The 20241-nt window shown below is 39.5% G+C and overlaps 3 protein-coding genes across 3 annotated transcripts; all 3 read left to right on the top strand.

Annotated features, from left to right (window-relative positions):
* The first annotated feature begins 8833 nt into the window (after nucleotides 1-8833).
* On the top strand, nucleotides 8834-11436 carry LOC116052683 (protocadherin beta-16-like). Its single transcript, XM_036002975.1, has one exon. The coding sequence runs from the start codon at nucleotides 8959-8961 to the stop codon at nucleotides 11419-11421; it is 2463 nt and encodes an 820-aa protein (XP_035858868.1). The 5' UTR covers nucleotides 8834-8958; the 3' UTR covers nucleotides 11422-11436.
* Nucleotides 11437-12649: 1213 nt separating this feature from the next.
* Nucleotides 12650-15387, top strand: LOC116052671 (protocadherin beta-16-like). Its single transcript, XM_031303481.2, has one exon. It carries the CDS (start codon nucleotides 12946-12948, stop codon nucleotides 15385-15387), a length of 2442 nt encoding a protein of 813 aa, XP_031159341.1. The 5' UTR covers nucleotides 12650-12945.
* Nucleotides 15388-17594: 2207 nt separating this feature from the next.
* Nucleotides 17595-20241, top strand: LOC116052670 (protocadherin gamma-A4-like). Its single transcript, XM_036002970.1, has one exon. It carries the CDS (start codon nucleotides 17793-17795, stop codon nucleotides 20220-20222), a length of 2430 nt encoding a protein of 809 aa, XP_035858863.1. The 5' UTR covers nucleotides 17595-17792; the 3' UTR covers nucleotides 20223-20241.

Here is a 20241-nt window from a genome sequence, read left to right as displayed (position 1 = left end):
TCAGTTTGCAGAGGTCAGTTTAAAGTCCTGTCTTTGAAGCAAACATTTCAGTTACTTATGTTCATATGGATGTGAAAATGAACTACTGCATATGATTACACACCTTCTTCCTTGAATGTACTATATCATCAATCATCACAACTAAAAGTAAACATTTAAGGAACCATCTAGCATTATACAGTTGCATGCAAAATGATTATTGATCTGTTTTTGTAATTAAAATAACTTCTTAGTGAACTATGTCAAGTATCACCTTGGCGTTTTTACAAACAGTAATGTTTTCAGTGACTGCTGTTTATACTGTAGTTTAACACACTCAACAGAGCCCTGTTGGGAGAATCACTATCCCAGTTTAGGCATCACCACTTCCGACATAGAAGTTTAGTAGATGTTTGCTCACAGTTACATTATGGACATGTCCAAAGGTGGGTTCTAGTTCCAGCTTGGTTCTTGTTTGATTACTCATAATTGCAGTTTCCATGAAATTATGGAATTGAATTGATATCTGCAAAATCAGTTAATTATTTCATAACGTATTGTAATAAAAATAATAGTAATAGTATACCAGGTGCTTTGCATTTATGAAGGCTGTATGAAAATGAATGCGGTACCTTGTGTATCTATTATTTATTCCCTGGTTGCTTCTGGCCTAAACTCTTTTTTGTAGCACCAGATACACAACCACAATTACTCTGAATGTTTGTTTCCAAGGCAGATGGAGATATGATAGTGACACTTGATGCCAACTTTGGCTTATGAGGAAGCAAAGCTCAGGAACGAGTGTGGTTGAGCCGTTACATGGGACGTGCATGTTTATTGCTAAAAAAGATGCACATGGATACCTGCTATCACATCCTGACGCCTCACAAGGTTAGTCGTAGTAGCAGAATACTTTATAAGGACTGAGAAAACCGAGTCCATGAAATGTTAAATTTAACTCATAGAAAAAGACCATTATTCCAAGAACATTTGTGAGGGAGTGAAAATTAAGATCCAACTTTCAAATAAACTAAATAATGGATTTATTTGCATGTCTGTTTACTAACTTTGCTTCAGATGGGCAGGGAATTGCCATCAGACTGTCCAATCAGCTAGTGAACTGCAACAAGATAGGTAATAAAGAAATACAACAGCATTCAGTGGCCACCACTGTGAGCATCTTTCCTGCAACAATCGATCCCTCTTGGCTGGTCTACATCTGCTTTGATGAGACTGTAAGTCTAACCGTAGTAACTACACAGCAATCACTCTACTAACCACCTGGCAACAACCTGCCAATCATTTTAGAAACCACCTGGTACCTGGGTTGCCAGGTAACATGGCATAGCAGTCTGTTTTCTTTTGTCCCCTTCCATATTGATGAAGATGAAGTTTCAAAAAGTCTGAAAAGGCGAAGGATTGATGCCTTAGGTATGAAGACTACAAAATCAGGCAATTTAGGTAATACAGAAATTATTTATTTAAATGCTGCAAGGATCGTGTTGATGCTGTGGTGCTCATCAGTTGATTAGTCTTACCGCAACAAAGTTCATGTTTGTTTTTCTTGAACTGTGTACTGTCCTACCGATTTTTGGACAATAAACACTGTTTTTTTAGAAGTTGTTGTTCAGTGACTTTCTAAAGTTTGTAGTACTCAAGGTATAGCCAGCTTTGGTGTTATGAGGAACCCTACAATTAACACTGACCATATTATTGTATCTTTACACCATTTATATGTAAAAAAAAAAAAAAAAAAGATGTATATATGTTTTATGTTGTGTAAATGAAGGTTACTGCAACAATACACCTGATTTTGGTCTGTAAAAATGAAAAGAACCATACAGGTGTATTGGATAGATTCTTAGACCTCAAGTAAAGTGGTACCATTTTGATTTGTCATTAAGATATCATGAAGGATAAGACATGTCTTAAGAAGTGCCATCGCACACCAAATTACCTTCCTAACACATTATCATGTGATGTAAAAATCTTTGTTGACAGTAGTGTTATGTAGTTGATACCAGTGTGAATTTGGCCCAGAACCAGAAGAAAACTAGATTGTTAAGAGCCAGAGAATTGAACATCAATAAAGAGACTAGAAAACCAGGATAAAGTTTGAGAAGTGTATTAATACTCACCGAAATATGGCATACATACAGATAAAAACAGGTATGAAAAATAACAACTGAAATAATAAAGTGCGCACATAAAAAAAAACCTTTTCACTTCTATGAGCTCAATTGTTCTTTGATGACAAGAGTTCAGAGATGTTCAACGTTGGGGCCCATATGAGTTTAGTTTCTGTTTGTCCTTCCACCATGAAGAAGAAATCCAGGGCAATCCGTCTAAGTTCAGAATCTCGATCCTGTAGCTCGCCACCCAGACAACTGAACTGGGAATCTCTAAACCATAGAAATCTCTGGGATCTGAGGAGTCTGATCCAATATCCCTCTGTGGACTGGACCTCCCCTGCGTAGCGTTTCTCAAATCTCCACCTCCTCCACCTGTAGATAAGGCCAAATCATTTCTCTCAATTACTATTCAGTAATAAAATCAATTGCTTAGGCTACGATGAAAATAAAATGATGTCATATTTCAGTTAACCCATACTGAAATATCTAAATCTCTATTCAGGTTGTACAACCGTTCTTACATTTCTTCTCTTAGGTATCAAAAGTATATAAATCCCTTTCAGGTATTAAAAGCACATTTATATTAATAGGCAACCTTTATACAAAAAATACATTTCTAATTCAAGTTGTATGGAACCTTAGTAACATTAACACTATCCTAAATATAATTGCATAAATTGCATGTAAACATCTCTCAAACTGTATTATTTTCCCTTAACTTAAGCTACAGTGTTGTAATCTAGAGGCATTAAGACATGCGTGCTTATTTATCCCTCCCTGCACCGGTAACAGTAGAAAGAATGCACTAACAATTAGCCTCTTTAAGTTACTTCACCATAAACTCCAGTTAAACAATTAAACTCACAATTGTACTAACATTCATTCAACAAAATACCCACAGCTAGCAATAGTGTTGAAAAGCAACATTACTTTTCATAACCAATAGATAGAATCATTAGCCTTTTCACAGGCAATATGCAGTACTCCGCTAGCCTTTTGTGGCTAATTACCCTATTAGCATATGAATACAGCACCTTAGCTAACCCGTTAGCTTTGCGCTATTAGCACCGATTAGCATGGATGCTAGCGAACTCAAGGCCTAGTGCTAAGGAGTGACTCACCATTTTAACTTTAGGCACAGCTCTCTTTCGCTCTATTTACAACAGCATAGCCAGCATTAGATAGTATTTAGTATGTAGAATTGATTTATTTCACTAAATGTCGTTCTTTTTTATCTTACTGAGTGAATAACAGCAGCCTCCTACGTTCCGATGCAGGCACCAAATGGAACGTGAGGAGACGTAAATCTAGCGATCTAACGTAGCCTAGTTGATAGCTGATTGGTCAGCTCACGGACCCAAGTTCACAAGTATTGGCTTATTTACTTTAAGTGAAAGTAAAATCATTTTCCACTATTTTCTCCCATAGCTTTTACCAACTACCTTTGATCACATTTTAATAACTTGGAAAACAAAAGGAATGTCTCAAAATAAAATAAAATAATATAGGAGTGTCATTATTAAGCCTGGTCTACACATGACAACCAGTTTTGTGAAATATCCTGTCACACATCTATCTGACCAAGTGCTAGAATTGGTCTCTAACCTTGCACATCTAATTATAATAATAATTTCGTCAACATGTCATGAATACAAAAAGAGGTATATTTTCTGTTTATGTCAAGTTGTCATGACAAAGACATCCTCTGGTAATGTCATCCTGTTTAATGTCTAGTTGTCTTAATAAAGACACTCCGAGGAAATGTAATGTCAAGTTGTCATGACAAATACATCTTCTGGTAATGTCACTTTGATTAATGTCAAGTTGTCATAATCAAGACAACCCAAACAATGTCAACAAAAACCGAATGACACTTAATGACAGAAGTCATGAACATTTATGACTTGTTTATAAGGTTTATGACACGTTCATGACAGTGTCATGTCATAGTTATGACAGTGTCATGTCACGATTATGTCGATACTGTCGAGTAAAGTGTTACTGCTTTTTGTTTGTTAGTTTTTGCTTTTTTAAGTGGAAATAGTGACCAAAATGAGGCAACTTCAGAGATTACAATACTGCTGACAATCTAGGGCACTACTACAGGCTTGAAGGAAGCCCTAAAGTGCTTGGGTTAGGGCTGAAAAGACCAACCCGTTCTCATTCACAGGTTGTCACTACCGAGGCATGCATAGGCTACTATTTACACAACCCTGGAGATTTTTTGTATCTTTCTGATTCTTTTGGGATTTTATGTCAGCATGACAGCCAGTTCAATTAGAAGCCAATGCAAGCATACATGTAAGGATAAGTGTAATATGTAGTGAATCTGTGACAATGAATAAGATAGTGTATGCATCGTCCAGCTATATCACAGCCTTAACACATAACGTCAGTCTTATCCCAAAATAAATATTTCCAGTTTATTTACCACAACCTAGGTTTACCATTATAATTGTATTGGTTACACTTTACTTGAAATTATCTACATAAGAGTGACATGGCACTGTCATGAACGTGTCATAAACATTATAAACGAGTCAAACGTTTATGACATAAGGCTTCTTTTAGTAAGTGTCATTCCACTTTTGTCATGACAAGTTATGGTTATGGTTAGGGTTCATGACTGTGTCATGACAGTGTCATGTCACTCTTATGTAGATACCTTCAAGTAAAGTGTTACCCTATTTTTTCACACGTTTCACTACTGCTCTGACATAAACCATCCATCAATATTCTTTTTGCCAAATACCTACTAATGACAATCCAACAAGGACATTTAAACAATCTGAACAGTAAAACTGTTGTTGTTTACATTACAAAGATTTTTGTCAGAAATAAACACAATTCTGCACAATTAGACATTGTTGTCATTAAGGTTTTATTTATTACATTGTATCATGTTTGTTTTGAATCGTGAACCTCATATTGCCTATCTATTCGTATCGTGAGATAAGCAGATGTCCCATTCCTACTGAATAGGAAATTGGGACTCCTTACCGTGAAGCAAATTAAAATGTTGCATGTCAATTATGGCTTAGTCATGAGCAGAAACTCAGCCAAACCTTAGCAAAAACCCACAAAACAGGTTGTAGATCATGTGTAATCATGAGGAGATGTCTCAGTCCATCCCAATTGAGTGAACCTTCTTATTACCCAAAAAGTAATTTAACAATGGTCCAGGTAACGTTATATTTACTACTAATTATTAATCTAAAAATAAACATAATAATAACAATACATATAACGTTATTGTAAAGGTGAATGTTAATCCCGAATATAACTATACATGTAATGTAAATCCAAAGCATAAACGTGGCACTTAAATAGCTATTTAAACATTCAAATTTGTGTTTAGTGGAAGTAATTAAGGTCAAGTTCCGGTCCGTCACACAAAAGAATCCCTTTATTAAATGAATGAAGCGCGCTAACTCTGTTTGGCTGTGCTCGCCTCTTTTTCTTCAAAGTGAAATATCAGCAATTTAACCGAAACGATTGGAACCACCGTATCAGTTGTTCAGGACTTAACAGTAACAAAACCAAATTCAATCGCCTATTAATCGGTAAATTAACTTCTTTACCAAGGTAACCACAACGACTGCAAGAGACGTGACCAGTAACGGAAGTTAACCATTACCTTAATAACTTCAAAGTTAAGCTACTACTAAGTACTAGCTAGCAAACTTAGTTGCAAGATTCAACATATGTTAGCTGCTTTGTTTTGTCTGGCTTTACAAACGCCAACTGGCTGGATAAGTTACCGGACTCAACCGTGTCACCTGGTAAGCAGCTAGCTAGCTAAAAATATTTAAATTTCGTTGTATGTTAATTGAAGCCTCGTTAGCCTCCCCACAAAGTTGGGAAGCTTTGGGGCTTTATTTCCGGATGTATATAGCTATGACTTATTTATTTTGTGCCGCAAAAATACTCGAAGTTTATCGGCTTCAAACGCAGAAAGCATAGTAACACCTGGTGGCTTGCAAAACGTATAGAAGCCCTTCAAGACTGGGGTCGAAGCACTACAACACCTGGCTTATTTTAATGGTTTTAGTCTCATTTGTGTGCAGTAAAGGTTCAGCAAGCCTGCGTGTTGTTAATATCAAATCTGTAATGGGCTACTTTTTAAGTAAGCGCTGCATTAAATGTTGTAGTTATTGTGCAATAAGTTATAGTAAAATAATGATTTAATGCATTGTCCAAAAAGCCTACCCTTTTAAATATGTACCTTATTGGTCACAACAGTGTAGTTTAGGCCCATTATCCTCTGTGGGCTCATGCATTTAAATTGCTGGTTTTTGTATCATTTCATATGAGTCGCAATGTGATTGGATGATGGATTTAGTAGTTTTTTATTACATTAGGCCTATTACTTGGTAGGCTATCAGGTGAATGTATTTCTAGTGTACATCGCCATATTTCTCAGTTATTCTCATCTCTTCGTATCCCACTAATGTGCCTATCACATAGTTTAGCTGCAAAATATCAAACTAAATGGTGCGCTACTGAGACACAAGTGCGTTTGAAGCGTCTGTCGTCGTCGGTCACGTGGTATTCTGTATTTGACACAAGCTCCGACATGTATTGAAACACTGCGCTTTACAGGAGTGAAACAAGTTTCATTATCATTAGCCAGTCTCTAATGTGTCAGAAAATAAGCCAGTATACCAGGACACAGAACATGGTGAATCCACAACACATAACAGCTAGTAAACATAGTGAAGGGTGTAATGACAAAACAAAACTGGAGCACTTTTTGGGGCAGATGCACTTAACCATTGTTGGTCTAGCTTTTGTTCTTGATGGAAGTTTAATATAAGTAGAATTAGTTCTTTTAATATTAGTGTATAACAACTACCGGGAAGAAACGATAACAACTTTTGGCAGTGACTTTGAAAGTGTGCTGTGTCAAAGAAGGAGAGGCACGTTAAAAACCTATGCTACAAATGGTGAATATTTGATCCTGACAGCATGGCAACTCACAATTAAAAATGGTTTGCTCAATAACCGTTTTACTATTCGTGTAGAAAACATAGCCTTTTGAAGTTCAGTTAACCTAACCCTTTTCCACCCATCATAACTGGATACTTTTAACAGTATCGACAGAATTTTTCTGGTGAATTTAATGCTATAAATTTGTATGGTAAATTGAAAACTTTATTTATTTAATTATCCAGTTTTTGATTACAATACCAATACAGCATACAAGCTGCACATGCCTTCAGTAGAAAGTACAGTATACTAAACTAAATCTGGTGATGTTGTATTCTCTCCTCAGGTTTCAGTACTTCCTGAGAGAAAACCCTTGCTTGTGGATAATGCTGGACACACCTGAAGAACATTCTGCTAATCTTCCAGAACTACTGTACTGGTGAGTAAATTAAGTTGAACTTTCTTATGCAACAACTAAGATGTTGACAAATTCTTATTCTTTTTATATTTAATGACCTAAGCACTGACTCAGTTGTGCTAATATGGCAATATGAGTCACTTTCCATAGTGCTGAAACAGTGTAGGTCTCTCTGTTTTAGTCAATTTTGTGTGGTTGTTGACGGTCTTACTGCCTGTGTGGCTTTTACCGTACATTTTTGGCCACACATATTGCAAAAGATGTGTTGAAGATATGTATGAATTATTAATTGTAACAAATCGTTTGTCACCTAGCATTCTATGACTGCTTGGGACCCTGACTGGAGATAAAATGATAACTCAAAAGAAAAAGTAATGTACTTTTGTAGAACAAGCCCTCCCATTCCACATGTTTTCTCTGTCCATGGTACTGAAACAACTAACGCAACTGGAAACTTATTTATCTCTTGTCCCCCTATTTTTCTACTAGTACTACTACTACTACTACTACTACAACTATGACTACTACTACTACTTAGTAGTGAATATTTTGTAACACAATAAAAGAGCTTCAAATGAGCTATACCTAATTAGCATAGCTTACATGTGCAGCATTTCATTTAAAATGTCTTCCTAATAAGTTATAACAATTAATGAATATTTGTAGCAAGCAATATTTTAACACATTCTCTGTGTGAGTTTTTATTTTGTATTTATTCAGTTTATTTTCTCAGGGACAGTGCATAAACATGACTGTAAAGATGCCAGATTTAGCCAGGAGGCTAGTTTTCACCTGTAGACCTTGGCCAGGTGTGAAATTGGCAGCCTAAAGTCAAGGAACATGTTCAAAACAATGATGAAAAACATATCAGTTTCAGTACATGTAGATTAGATGGAAGGTCATGAAGATAATAAAGCTATTTACCACTTAGACACTGTGTACTGGCATTATTGTATAGTTATATATAGTCTAGACTTTATTAATTAAGGAGTAGCTGATGTTTATCCATGGTGCTGAAAGAGCATTTATATCATGTTTTACTCGTGCAAATCGATGTTTTACGTTTTAAGTTTTATTTTATATTTAGGTTTTTGTCTGGAAGTAAATACAAGTTGACCAATAACATAATATAAGTATATATATAATAACGTTTTTTTCCAATCAGCTGCTTTTTTAAATCGTTGAACAGTATACATTACATTGTGGAGTTTATGCTATGTGGAACAAAGTTCGGGTCAGTGGGTGAAGATAAGGCTTTGTCGATAATATTGCATGCAGGTGCAAGAAGTAAAAAGCGACTCATGGTGTCGCTGTAGACTTGCACACAAGGAGCACAGACATCTCCACCCACTGTTACTGCATTACAATCGGTTGTAATTTCTCAGTACAATCCCTTTATCCACTGCTTATCATCGCCTTCGCTGTTGTCAAATATTGGATCACTGACTGTTTTGGAATTTGATTTTTTTGTACGTAGGCCTACAGTAATTTGCACAAGCCATGGACGTGCTTTTTCCGAGGATGGCAGACAAAGGATATTCATCGCTTGGTCTGATCTTCTGCTTTGCTTCCTTTATTGTAACGCTGCACCTCGTTCATGGAGACCTGAGTTATTCTATTCCAGAAGAGATGAAACGCGACTCTGTTATTGGAAATCTAGCCAAAGATCTCGGTCTGGATCTGAGGACCTTATCTTCCCGAAAGGCCCGTGTTGATTTTGAGGGGACTCGTAAACGGTACTGTGATATTAATCTGAGTACTGGAGAGTTGGTCACATCGGATAGAATGGACAGAGAAAGCCTTTGTGGCAAGAAACCCTCGTGTGTTGTGAAAGTAGATTTAGTGTTAGAAAATCCTCTGGAGCTTCATCGACTAAGTCTTCATATTCAAGATGTAAACGACAACTCGCCAAAATTCAGAGAAAATTTGATTGAAATGGAAATAAGTGAGTCAGCCGACAAGGGTAACCGCTTCTCTATCGAGGAGGCCCATGACGCAGATATAGGTCAAAATGCTGTTCAAAGGTACAGCCTACAAAAGAATGACAACTTTATTCTCGCTGTTGACAGCAACAAGGTTGAACTCGTGCTAGAGAATACACTTGATCGAGAAAAGCAAAACGAGATTAATTTGCTTCTCACAGCTTTAGATGGTGGCTCTCCTCAGAGATCAGGTACTGTAGTCATACACGTCACTGTACTGGATGCTAATGATAACGCCCCAGTGTTTAGCCAGGCCGTTTATAAAGCCAGCCTGCCTGAGAACTCTCCTCCAGATACCAAAGTGATTAATGTTAGTGCTACTGACGCAGATGAAGGAGTGAATGGAGATGTGACATATCAGTTTGGTCACGTATCTGATGACGATGGTAATGTATTTTCTATTGATCCTAAAACTGGAGATATTAGAGTAACTGGAGTGATTGACTTTGAAGAAAGGAGTTCTTTTGAAATGAGAGTGCAAGCTAAAGATGGTTTAGGGCTAACCTCGTATGCCAAAGTAATAATAGATGTTACTGATATGAATGATAATGCTCCAGTTATATATCTGAAATCTCTGACTAACCCCGTACCTGAGAACGTGTCACCTGGTACAGAGGTGGGCATCATTAACGTGCAGGATAGAGACTCTGAGAATAACAGACAGGTCCGCTGCTCCATTCAACAAAACGTCCCTTTTAAGTTGGTCCCTTCCATTAAAAACTATTATTCTCTGGTGACCACAGGACAACTGGACCGTGAACTAGTGTCTGATTACAACATTACAATCACTGCCACTGACGAGGGCTCTCCACCTCTGTCCTCCTCTAAAACTGTTCAGTTATCTGTAGCAGACATCAACGACAACCCACCTGTGTTTGAGGAACAGTCCTACAGCGCATATGTGACTGAAAATAACAAACCTGGCTCCACTTTATGTTCCGTTACTGCTCGAGACCCCGACTGGAGACAAAACGGTACAGTGATTTACTCTCTGTTACCCGGTGAGGTGAACGGTGCCCCGGTGTCCTCCTATCTATCTGTTAACGGAGACACGGGGGTGATCCACGCTGTGAGGTCGTTTGATTATGAACAGTTCAGGAGTTTTAAAGTCCACGTGATGGCCAGAGACAACGGTTCTCCTCCGCTCAGCAGCAACGTGACCGTCAGTGTCTTCATATCGGATGTGAATGACAACTCTCCTCAGATACTGTACCCCGCCCCGGAGGGCAACTCCTTCATGACCGAGCTGGTCCCCAAAGCTGCACACGGAGGCTCTCTGGTGTCCAAAGTGATAGCGGTGGACGCGGACTCCGGACAGAACGCCTGGCTGTCCTATCATATAGTCAAATCCACTGATCCGGGACTTTTCACTATTGGTCTCCACAGCGGAGAGATCAGGACACAGCGGGACATTTCTGAGTCTGACAGCATGAAACAGAACCTTATTGTGGCAGTGAAAGATAACGGACAGCCCTCTCTCTCTGCCACCTGTTCCATGTATTTACTAATTTCTGATAACTTGGCTGAGGTGCCAGAACTGAAGGATATTTCTTATGATGAGAAGAACTCCAAACTGACCTCTTATCTGATCATCGCGCTGGTGTCTGTGTCCACCTTTTTTCTGACCTTCATTATCATCATCCTGGGTGTGAGGTTTTGTCGCAGGAGAAAGCCCAGACTGTTGTTTGATGGAGCAGTTGCCATCCCCAGCGCTTATCTCCCTCCTAATTACGCAGATGTTGACGGCACAGGAACTTTACGCAGCGCTTACAATTATGACGCCTACCTGACAACAGGTTCTAGAACCAGTGACTTTAAGTTTGTGACGTCTTACAACGACAACACACTGCCTGCTGACCAGACTCTGAGGAAAAGTCCATCAGACTTTGCTGACCCGTTCGAAGATTTAGAGCCGTCTGTAGAGGTAGGAACCGTTCATAGTGCTTCACTGCTCACAATGCATTTTAGACTGGTTTATTGAGTTTTTTTTATGTCTGTCTGCCAGCATGTGTTTATACCTCCAAAAAATGATTGTGTGGTTTTTGAAGCATATTTCTTTTGCGTCATGGAAGTTTTTTCTCCGTTTGCTTAGTAAATTACGTCAGAAAATGATTACATATTTGTGGCTGTTGTCCTTCAAAATCATGGCATTACACATCGTGTCTGTGGGAAGTGTTTCTCCGTCCTTTACCACACTCTCAGAAAGCTAAACTTTGAATCTGATTAATTGATGAAATAGTTGTAATATGTAATTCAGTTTGTTGGTTTTATAAAGTTGCTGTTCGTGGATTATGTTATATGGGACTAATTCGTCATTTACAATACACAATTATTTGCCAGCAGAAAACGTGGGCCTTGTGAAAAAAAATCGATAGTTACAAGAATATTATACCAGCAAAATGTAGTTATGAGTGAAGTTGTCACAGAATAATTATTTTTCAAATCAAGCCTTTTGCGCAGGCTCTCCTGAGTCTTTCACATTGTTGTTAAGTATGTGTCACTGTCACTTATTAGCAGGTTATAGAAATTATAGGTTTATTTCTGACTCAGCCGAGGGGAAGTTGGCTAATGGGTTAGCTAGGTGCAAGAATAATTCGTTGTTCACTTTTTTATACTATTACAAACCCACATTAGTACAGTTTGAAAACACTGGCCAAGCGAAAACAGCGTTTAATATATTTGTGCAGTCAGCCCTGCCAAATCTTAAGGGATCTGTCTGTGGTGCTGAAAACACTCCTCAATCTCTTGCGCACAGCCTCAGCTGGATAGGTCTTTTTCTCCTTAGGCATGTTGTTTGAATTTCAATAAAGTAATAATAGTAATATTAATAATAATAATTGAATAAATATGTAATAAACACACTGAATTTTTGTAATGTACGTGATTTCTCCAGCTCATAGTCTCAATATGGAGCGAACAACAACAACAGCTTTATTTTACAATTTGTTACAGTGTTGTACTGCACGTTTAGCTGGCCCTTTCTTTCGGAGGATCAACCTGTAGTATTTCTCTATAGCCTACTACCATAAAAACCTTTAGAAAGGTCAAGCAAAGGTAACATATTTAAAACCAAATCTCGATGAGCTGAGCTTTAGGGGAAACAACACCTACATCTTCAAACCTGAGACATTTACAATGATCGCTTGTGTCTTTTAAGCAAATGATAGATTTACCACACATGCGCATTTCATCTGAAAGTGAGTGAATGTTATCTTATTGTGGTTTGAGACGCAGTGAGGAATATTTTATAACATACTAGTGTGAAGATAAAAAGTGACTCATGGTGTCGCTGTTGACTGGCAGATAACATGCATTCACTACTCCACCCACTACTTCATAGATGTGAGCTGCAGATTTTCCAGAGAAACGGTTACATATTTTCAAACATATTGCATCGTGTCTATTACTGTGAAGTGTTGGATTATTTGGTGTTTTTGGACGGCTTTTATTTTTCCGCACTGGATAGTAGAAGTTGTTCAAGCTGAGGACGCCTTTTTGTGTCAGGATGGGAGACAAAGGATATTCATCGCTTGGTCTGATCTTCTGCTTTGCTTCCTTTATTGTAACGCTGCACCTCGTTCATGGAGACCTGAGTTATTCTATTCCAGAAGAGATGAAACGCGACTCTGTTATTGGAAATCTAGCCAAAGATCTCGGTCTGGATCTGAGGACCTTATCTTCCCGAAAGGCCCGTGTTGATTTTGAGGGGACTCGTAAACGGTACTGTGATATTAATCTGAGTACTGGAGAGTTGGTCACATCGGAGAGAATGGACAGAGAAAGCCTTTGTGGCAAGAAACCCTCGTGTGTTGTGAAAGTAGATCTAGTGTTAGAAAATCCTCTGGAGCTTCATCGACTAAGTCTTCATATTCAAGATGTAAACGACAACTCGCCAAAATTCAATGACAATCTGATTGAAATGGAAATAAGGGAGTCAGCTGAAAAAGGTAACCGCTTCTCTATCGAGGAGGCCCATGACGCAGATATAGGTCAAAATGCTGTTCAAAGGTACAGCCTACAAAAGAACGACAACTTTATTCTCGCTGTTGACAGCAACAAGGTTGAACTCGTACTGGATAATAAACTGGATCGAGAAAAGCAAAACGAGATTCATTTGCTTCTCACAGCTTTAGATGGTGGCTCTCCTCAGAGATCAGGTACTGTAGTCATACACGTCACTGTACTGGATGCTAATGATAACGCCCCAGTGTTTAGCCAGGCCGTTTATAAAGCCAGTCTGCCTGAGAACTCTCCTCCAGATACCAAAGTGATTAATGTTAGTGCTACTGACGCAGATGAAGGAGTGAATGGAGATGTGACATATCAGTTTGGTCACGTATCTGATGACGGTGCTAATGTATTTTCTATTGATCCTAAAACTGGTGATATTAGAGTAACTGGAATGATTGACTTTGAAGAAAGGAGTTCTTTTGAAATTAGAGTGAAAGCTAAAGATGGTTTAGGGCTAACCTCGTATGCCAAAGTAATAATAGATGTTACTGATATGAATGATAATGCTCCAGTTATATATCTGAAATCGCTGACTAACCCCATTCCTGAGAACGTGTCACCTGGTACAGAGGTGGGCATCATTAACGTGCAGGATAGAGACTCTGAGAATAACGGACAGGTCCGCTGCTCCATTCAGCAAAACGTCCCTTTTAAGTTGGTCCCTTCCATTAAAAACTATTATTCTCTGGTGACCACAGGACAACTGGACCGTGAACTAGTGTCTGATTACAACATTACAATCACTGCCACTGACGAGGGCTCTCCACCTCTGTCCTCCCCTAAAACTGTTCAGTTATCTGTAGCAGACATCAACGACAACCCACCTGTGTTTGAGGAACAGTCCTACAGCGCATATGTGACTGAAAATAACAAACCTGGCTCCACTTTATGTTCCGTTACTGCTCGAGACCCCGACTGGAGACAAAACGGTACAGTGATTTATTCTCTGTTACCCGGTGAGGTGAACGGTGCCCCGGTGTCCTCCTATCTATCTGTTAACGGAGACACGGGGGTGATCCACGCTGTGAGGTCATTTGATTATGAACAGTTCAGGAGTTTTAAAGTCCACGTGATGGCCAGAGACAACGGTTCTCCTCCGCTCAGCAGCAACGTGACCGTCAGTGTCTTCATATCGGATGTGAATGACAACTCTCCTCAGATACTGTACCCCGCCCCGGAGGGCAACTCCTTCATGACCGAGCTGGTCCCCAAAGCTGCACACGGAGGCTCTCTGGTGTCCAAAGTGATAGCGGTGGACGCGGACTCCGGACAGAACGCCTGGCTGTCCTATCATATAGTCAAATCCACTGATCCGGGACTTTTCACTATTGGTCTCCACAGCGGAGAGATCAGGACACAGCGGGACATTTCTGAGTCTGACAGCATGAAACAGAACCTTATTGTGGCAGTGAAAGATAACGGACAGCCCTCTCTATCTGCCACCTGTTCCATGTATTTACTAATTTCTGATAACTTGGCTGAGGTGCCAGAACTGAAGGATATTTCTTATGATGAGAAGAACTCCAAACTGACCTCTTATCTGATCATCGCGCTGGTTTCTGTGTCTACCATTTTTCTGACCTTCATTATCATCATCCTGGGTGTGAGGTTTTGTCGCAGGAGAAAGCCCAGACTGTTGTTTGATGGAGCAGTTGCCATTCCCAGCGCTTATCTCCCTCCTAATTACGCAGATGTTGACGGCACAGGAACTTTACGCAGCGCTTACAATTATGACGCCTACCTGACAACAGGTTCTAGAACCAGTGACTTTAAGTTTGTGACGTCTTACAACGACAACACACTGCCTGCTGACCAGACTCTGAGGAAAAGTCCATCAGACTTTGCTGACCCGTTCGAAGATTTAGAGCCGTCTGTAGAGGTAGGAACCGTTCATAGTGCTTCACTGCTCACAATGCATTTTAGACTGGTCTATTAAGTTTTTAACGTCTGTCTGCCATTATGTTTATACCTCCAAAAATGATTTTGTGGTTGTTGAAGCATATTACTTTTGCATCATGGAAGTTTTTCTCCATTTGCTTAGTAAATTACGTCAGAAAATGATTACATATTTGCGGCCGTTGTCCTTCAAAACCATGGCATTACACATCGTGTCTGTGGGAAGTGTTTCTCCGTCCTTTACCACACTCTCAGAAAGCTAAACTTTGAATCTGATTAATTGATAAAATAGTTGTAATAAATATGTAATTCAGTTTATTGGTTTTATAAAGTTGCTGTTCGTGGATTATGTTATATGGGACTAATTCGCTATTTAGAATAACACAATCATTCGCCACCAGGAAGTTACTTCAACCTGATATTTGCCAGCAGAAAACCTGGGCCTTGTGAAAAGAAATTGATAGGTACAAGAATATTATACCAGCAAAATGTAGTTATGAGTGAAGTTGTCACAGAATAATTATTTTTCAAATCAAGCCTTTTGCGCACCTGGTGTCCTGAGTCTTTCACATTGTTCGCTGTAAAACATTTTTTGGTAACACTTTACTTGAAGGTATCGACATAATCGTGACATGACACTGTCATAACTATGACATGACACTCATGAAAATGTCATAAACGTTATAAACAAGTCATAAACGTTTATGACTTCTGTCATTAAGTGTCATTCGGTTTTTGTCATGACAAGTTGACAAGAGGGGTGGTGATGGCGCAGTGGATATGACACATGCCTTTGGTGTGGGAGACCTGGGTTCATATCCAACTGAAATACATCGAGCAATGTGTCCCTGAGCAATGTACTTAACCCCTAGTTGCTCCAGAGGCGTGCGACCTCTGCTATATATATAGCAATTGTAAGTCGCTTTGGATAAAAGCGTCAGCTAAATGACATGTAAAAGTTGACATTGTTTAGCTTGTCTTGATTATGACAACATGGCATTAATCAAAGTGATATTACCAGAAGTTGTCTTGGTCATGACAAGTTGACATTAAATTTGTTTGGGATGTCTTTGTAATGACAACTTCACATTAACCAGGATGACATTACCAGAATATGTATTTGTCATGACAACTTCACATTACATTTCTTTGGAGTGTCCTTATTAAGAAAACTTGACATTAAACAGGATGAAATTATGTCAAGTTGTCAGGACAAATACATCTTCTGGTAATGTCACTTTGATTAATGTCAAGTTGTCATAATCAAGACAACCCAAACAATGTCAACTTGTCATGACAAAAACCGAATGACACTTAATGACAGAAGTCATAAACGTTTATGACTTGTTTATAAAGTTTATAACACGTTCATGACAGTGTCATGTCACGATTATGTTGATACCATCAAGTAAAGTTTTACCCATTTTTAAGTATGTGTCACTGTCACTTGTCAGCAGGTTATGGAAATTATAGATTTATTTCTGACTCAGCCGAGGGGAAGTTGGCTAACGGGTTAGCTAGGTGTAAGAATAATTTGTTGTTAATTTTTTTATACTATTACAAACCCACATTAGTACAGTTTAAGAACACTGGCAAAACGAAAACAGCGTTTAATATATTTGTGCAATCAGCCCTGCCAAATCTTAAGGGATCTGTCCGTGGTGCTGAAAACACTCCTCAAGCTCTTGCGCACAGCCTCAGCTGGATAGGTCTTTTTCTCCTTAGCCATGTTGTTTGAATTTCAATAAAGTAATAATAGTAATATTAATAATAATAATTGAATAAATATGTAATGAACACACTGAATTTGTGTAATGTACGTGATTTCTCCAGCTCATAGTCTCAATATGGAGCGAACAACAACAACAGCTTTATTTTACAATTTGTTACAGTGTTGTACTGCACGTTTAGCTGGCCCTTTCTTTCGGAGGATCAACCTGTAGTATTTCTCTATAGCCTACTACCATAAAAACCTTTAGAAAGGTCAAGCAAAGGTAACATATTTAAAACCAAATCTCGATGAGCTGAGCTTTAGGGGAAACAACACCTACATCTTCAAACCTGAGACATTTACAATGATCGCTTGTGTCTTTTAAGCAAATGATAGATTTACCACACATGCGCATTTCATCTGAAAGTGAGTGAATGTTATCTTATTGTGGTTTGAGACGCAGTGAGGAAGATTTTATAACATACTAGTGTGAAGATAAAAAGTGACTCATGGTGTCGCTGTTGACTGGCAGATAACATGCATTCACTACTCCACCCACTACTTCATAGATGTGAGCTGCAGATTTTCCAGAGAAACGGTTGCATAGTTTCAAACATACTGCATCGTGCGTATTACTGTGAAGTGTTGGATTATTTGTTGTTTTTGGACAGCTTTTATTTTCCCGCACTGGATAGTAGAAGTTGTACAAGCTGAGGACACCTTTTTGTGTCAGGATGGGAGACAAAGGATTTTCATCGCTTGGTCTGATCTTCTGCTTTGCTTCCTTTATTGTAACGCTGCACCTCGTTCATGGAGACCTGAGTTATTCTATTCCAGAAGAGATGAAACGCGACTCTGTTATTGGAAATCTAGCCAAAGATCTCGGTCTGGATCTGAGGACCTTATCTTCCCGAAAGGCCCGTGTTGATTTTGAGGGGACTCGTAAACGGTACTGTGATATTAATCTGAGTACTGGAGAGTTGGTCACATCGGAGAGAATGGACAGAGAAAGCCTTTGTGGCAAGAAACCCTCGTGTGTTGTGAAAGTAGATCTAGTGTTAGAAAATCCTCTGGAGCTTCATCGACTAAGTCTTCATATTCAAGATGTAAACGACAACTCACCGCAATTCAATGACAATCTGATTGAAATGGAAATAAGGGAGTCAGCCGACAAGGGTAACCGCTTTTCTATCGAGGAGGCCCATGACGCAGATATAGGTCAAAATGCTGTTCAAAGGTACAGCCTACAAAAGAACGACAACTTTATTCTCGCTGTTGACAGCAACAAGGTTGAACTCGTGCTAGAGAATACACTTGATCGAGAGAAACAAAGTGAGATTAATTTGCTTCTCACAGCTTTAGATGGTGGCTCTCCTCAGAGATCAGGTACTGCAGTCATACACGTCACTGTACTGGATGCTAATGATAACGCCCCAGTGTTTAGCCAGGCCGTTTATAAAGCCAGTCTGCCTGAAAACTCTCCTCCAGATACCAAAGTGATTAATATTAGTGCTACTGACGCAGATGAAGGAGTGAATGGAGATGTGACGTATCACTTTGGCCACCTATCTGAGGATGATATAAATATGTTCTCAATTGATCCTAAGACTGGAGATATTAGAGTAAATGGAGTGATTGACTTTGAAGAAAGGAGTTCTTTTGAAATGAGAGTAAAAGCTAAAGATGGTTTAGGGCTAACCTCGTATGCCAAAGTAATAATAGATGTTACTGATATGAATGATAATGCTCCAGTTATATATCTGAAATCGCTGACTAACCCCGTACCTGAGAACGTGTCACCTGGTACAGAGGTGGGCATCATTAACGTGCAGGATAGAGACTCTGAGAATAACAGACAGGTCCGCTGCTCCATTCAGCAAAACGTCCCTTTTAAGTTGGTTCCTTCTATTAAAAACTATTATTCTCTGGTGACCACAGGACAACTGGACCGTGAACTAGTGTCTGATTACAACATTACAATCACTGCCACTGACGAGGGCTCTCCACCTCTGTCCTCCTCTAAAACTGTTCAGTTATCTGTAGCAGACATCAACGACAACCCACCTGTGTTTGAGGAACAGTCCTACAGCGCATATGTGACTGAAAATAACAAACCTGGCTCCACTTTATGTTCCGTTACTGCTCGAGACCCCGACTGGAGACAAAACGGTACAGTGATTTATTCTCTGTTACCCGGTGAGGTGAACGGTGCCCCGGTGTCCTCCTATCTATCTGTTAACGGAGACACGGGGGTGATCCACGCTGTGAGGTCGTTTGATTATGAACAGTTCAGGAGTTTTAAAGTCCACGTGATGGCCAGAGACAACGGTTCTCCTCCGCTCAGCAGCAACGTGACCGTCAGTGTCTTCATATCGGATGTGAATGACAACTCTCCTCAGATACTGTACCCCGCCCCGGAGGGCAACTCCTTCATGACCGAGCTGGTTCCCAAAGGTGCACACGGAGGCTCTCTGGTGTCCAAAGTGATAGCGGTGGACGCGGACTCCGGACAGAACGCCTGGCTGTCCTATCATATAGTCAAATCCACTGATCCGGGACTTTTCACTATTGGTCTCCACAGCGGAGAGATCAGGACACAGCGGGACATTTCTGAATCTGACAGCATGAAACAGAACCTTATTGTGGCAGTGAAAGATAACGGACAGCCCTCTCTATCTGCCACCTGTTCCATGTATTTACTTATTTCTGATAACTTGGCTGAGGTGCCAGAACTGAAGGATATTTCTTATGATGAGAAGAACTCCAAACTGACCTCTTATCTGATCATAGCGCTGGTGTCTGTGTCCACCTTTTTTCTGACCTTCATCATCATCATCCTGGGTGTGAGGTTTTGTCGCAGGAGAAAGCCCAGACTGTTGTTTGATGGAGCAGTTGCCATCCCCAGCGCTTATCTCCCTCCTAATTACGCAGATGTTGACGGCACAGGAACTTTACGCAGCGCTTACAATTATGACGCCTACCTGACAACAGGTTCTAGAACCAGTGACTTTAAATTCGTGACGTCTTACAATGACAACACACTGCCTGCTGACCAGACTCTGAGGAAAAGTCCATCAGACTTTGCTGACCCGTTCGAAGATTTAGAGCCGTCTGTAGAGGTAGGAACCGTTCATAGTGCTTCACTGCTCACAATGCATTTTTGACTGGTTTATTGAGTTTTTA

This window comes from Sander lucioperca, chromosome 1, assembly GCF_008315115.2.
Source record: "Sander lucioperca isolate FBNREF2018 chromosome 1, SLUC_FBN_1.2, whole genome shotgun sequence".
Taxonomy (NCBI): domain Eukaryota; kingdom Metazoa; phylum Chordata; class Actinopteri; order Perciformes; family Percidae; genus Sander; species Sander lucioperca.
The sequence above is the reverse complement of the archived record's forward strand: the minus strand, read 5'-3'. Positions and strand labels throughout refer to the sequence as shown.

What these genes read in the sequence shown, in the direction of transcription:
- LOC116052670 (XM_036002970.1), top strand. Translation starts at nt 17,793, where the DNA reads ATGGGAGACAAAGGATTTTCATCGCTTGGTCTGATCTTCTGCTTTGCT.
- LOC116052671 (XM_031303481.2), top strand. Translation starts at nt 12,946, where the DNA reads ATGGGAGACAAAGGATATTCATCGCTTGGTCTGATCTTCTGCTTTGCT.
- LOC116052683 (XM_036002975.1), top strand. Translation starts at nt 8,959, where the DNA reads ATGGACGTGCTTTTTCCGAGGATGGCAGACAAAGGATATTCATCGCTT.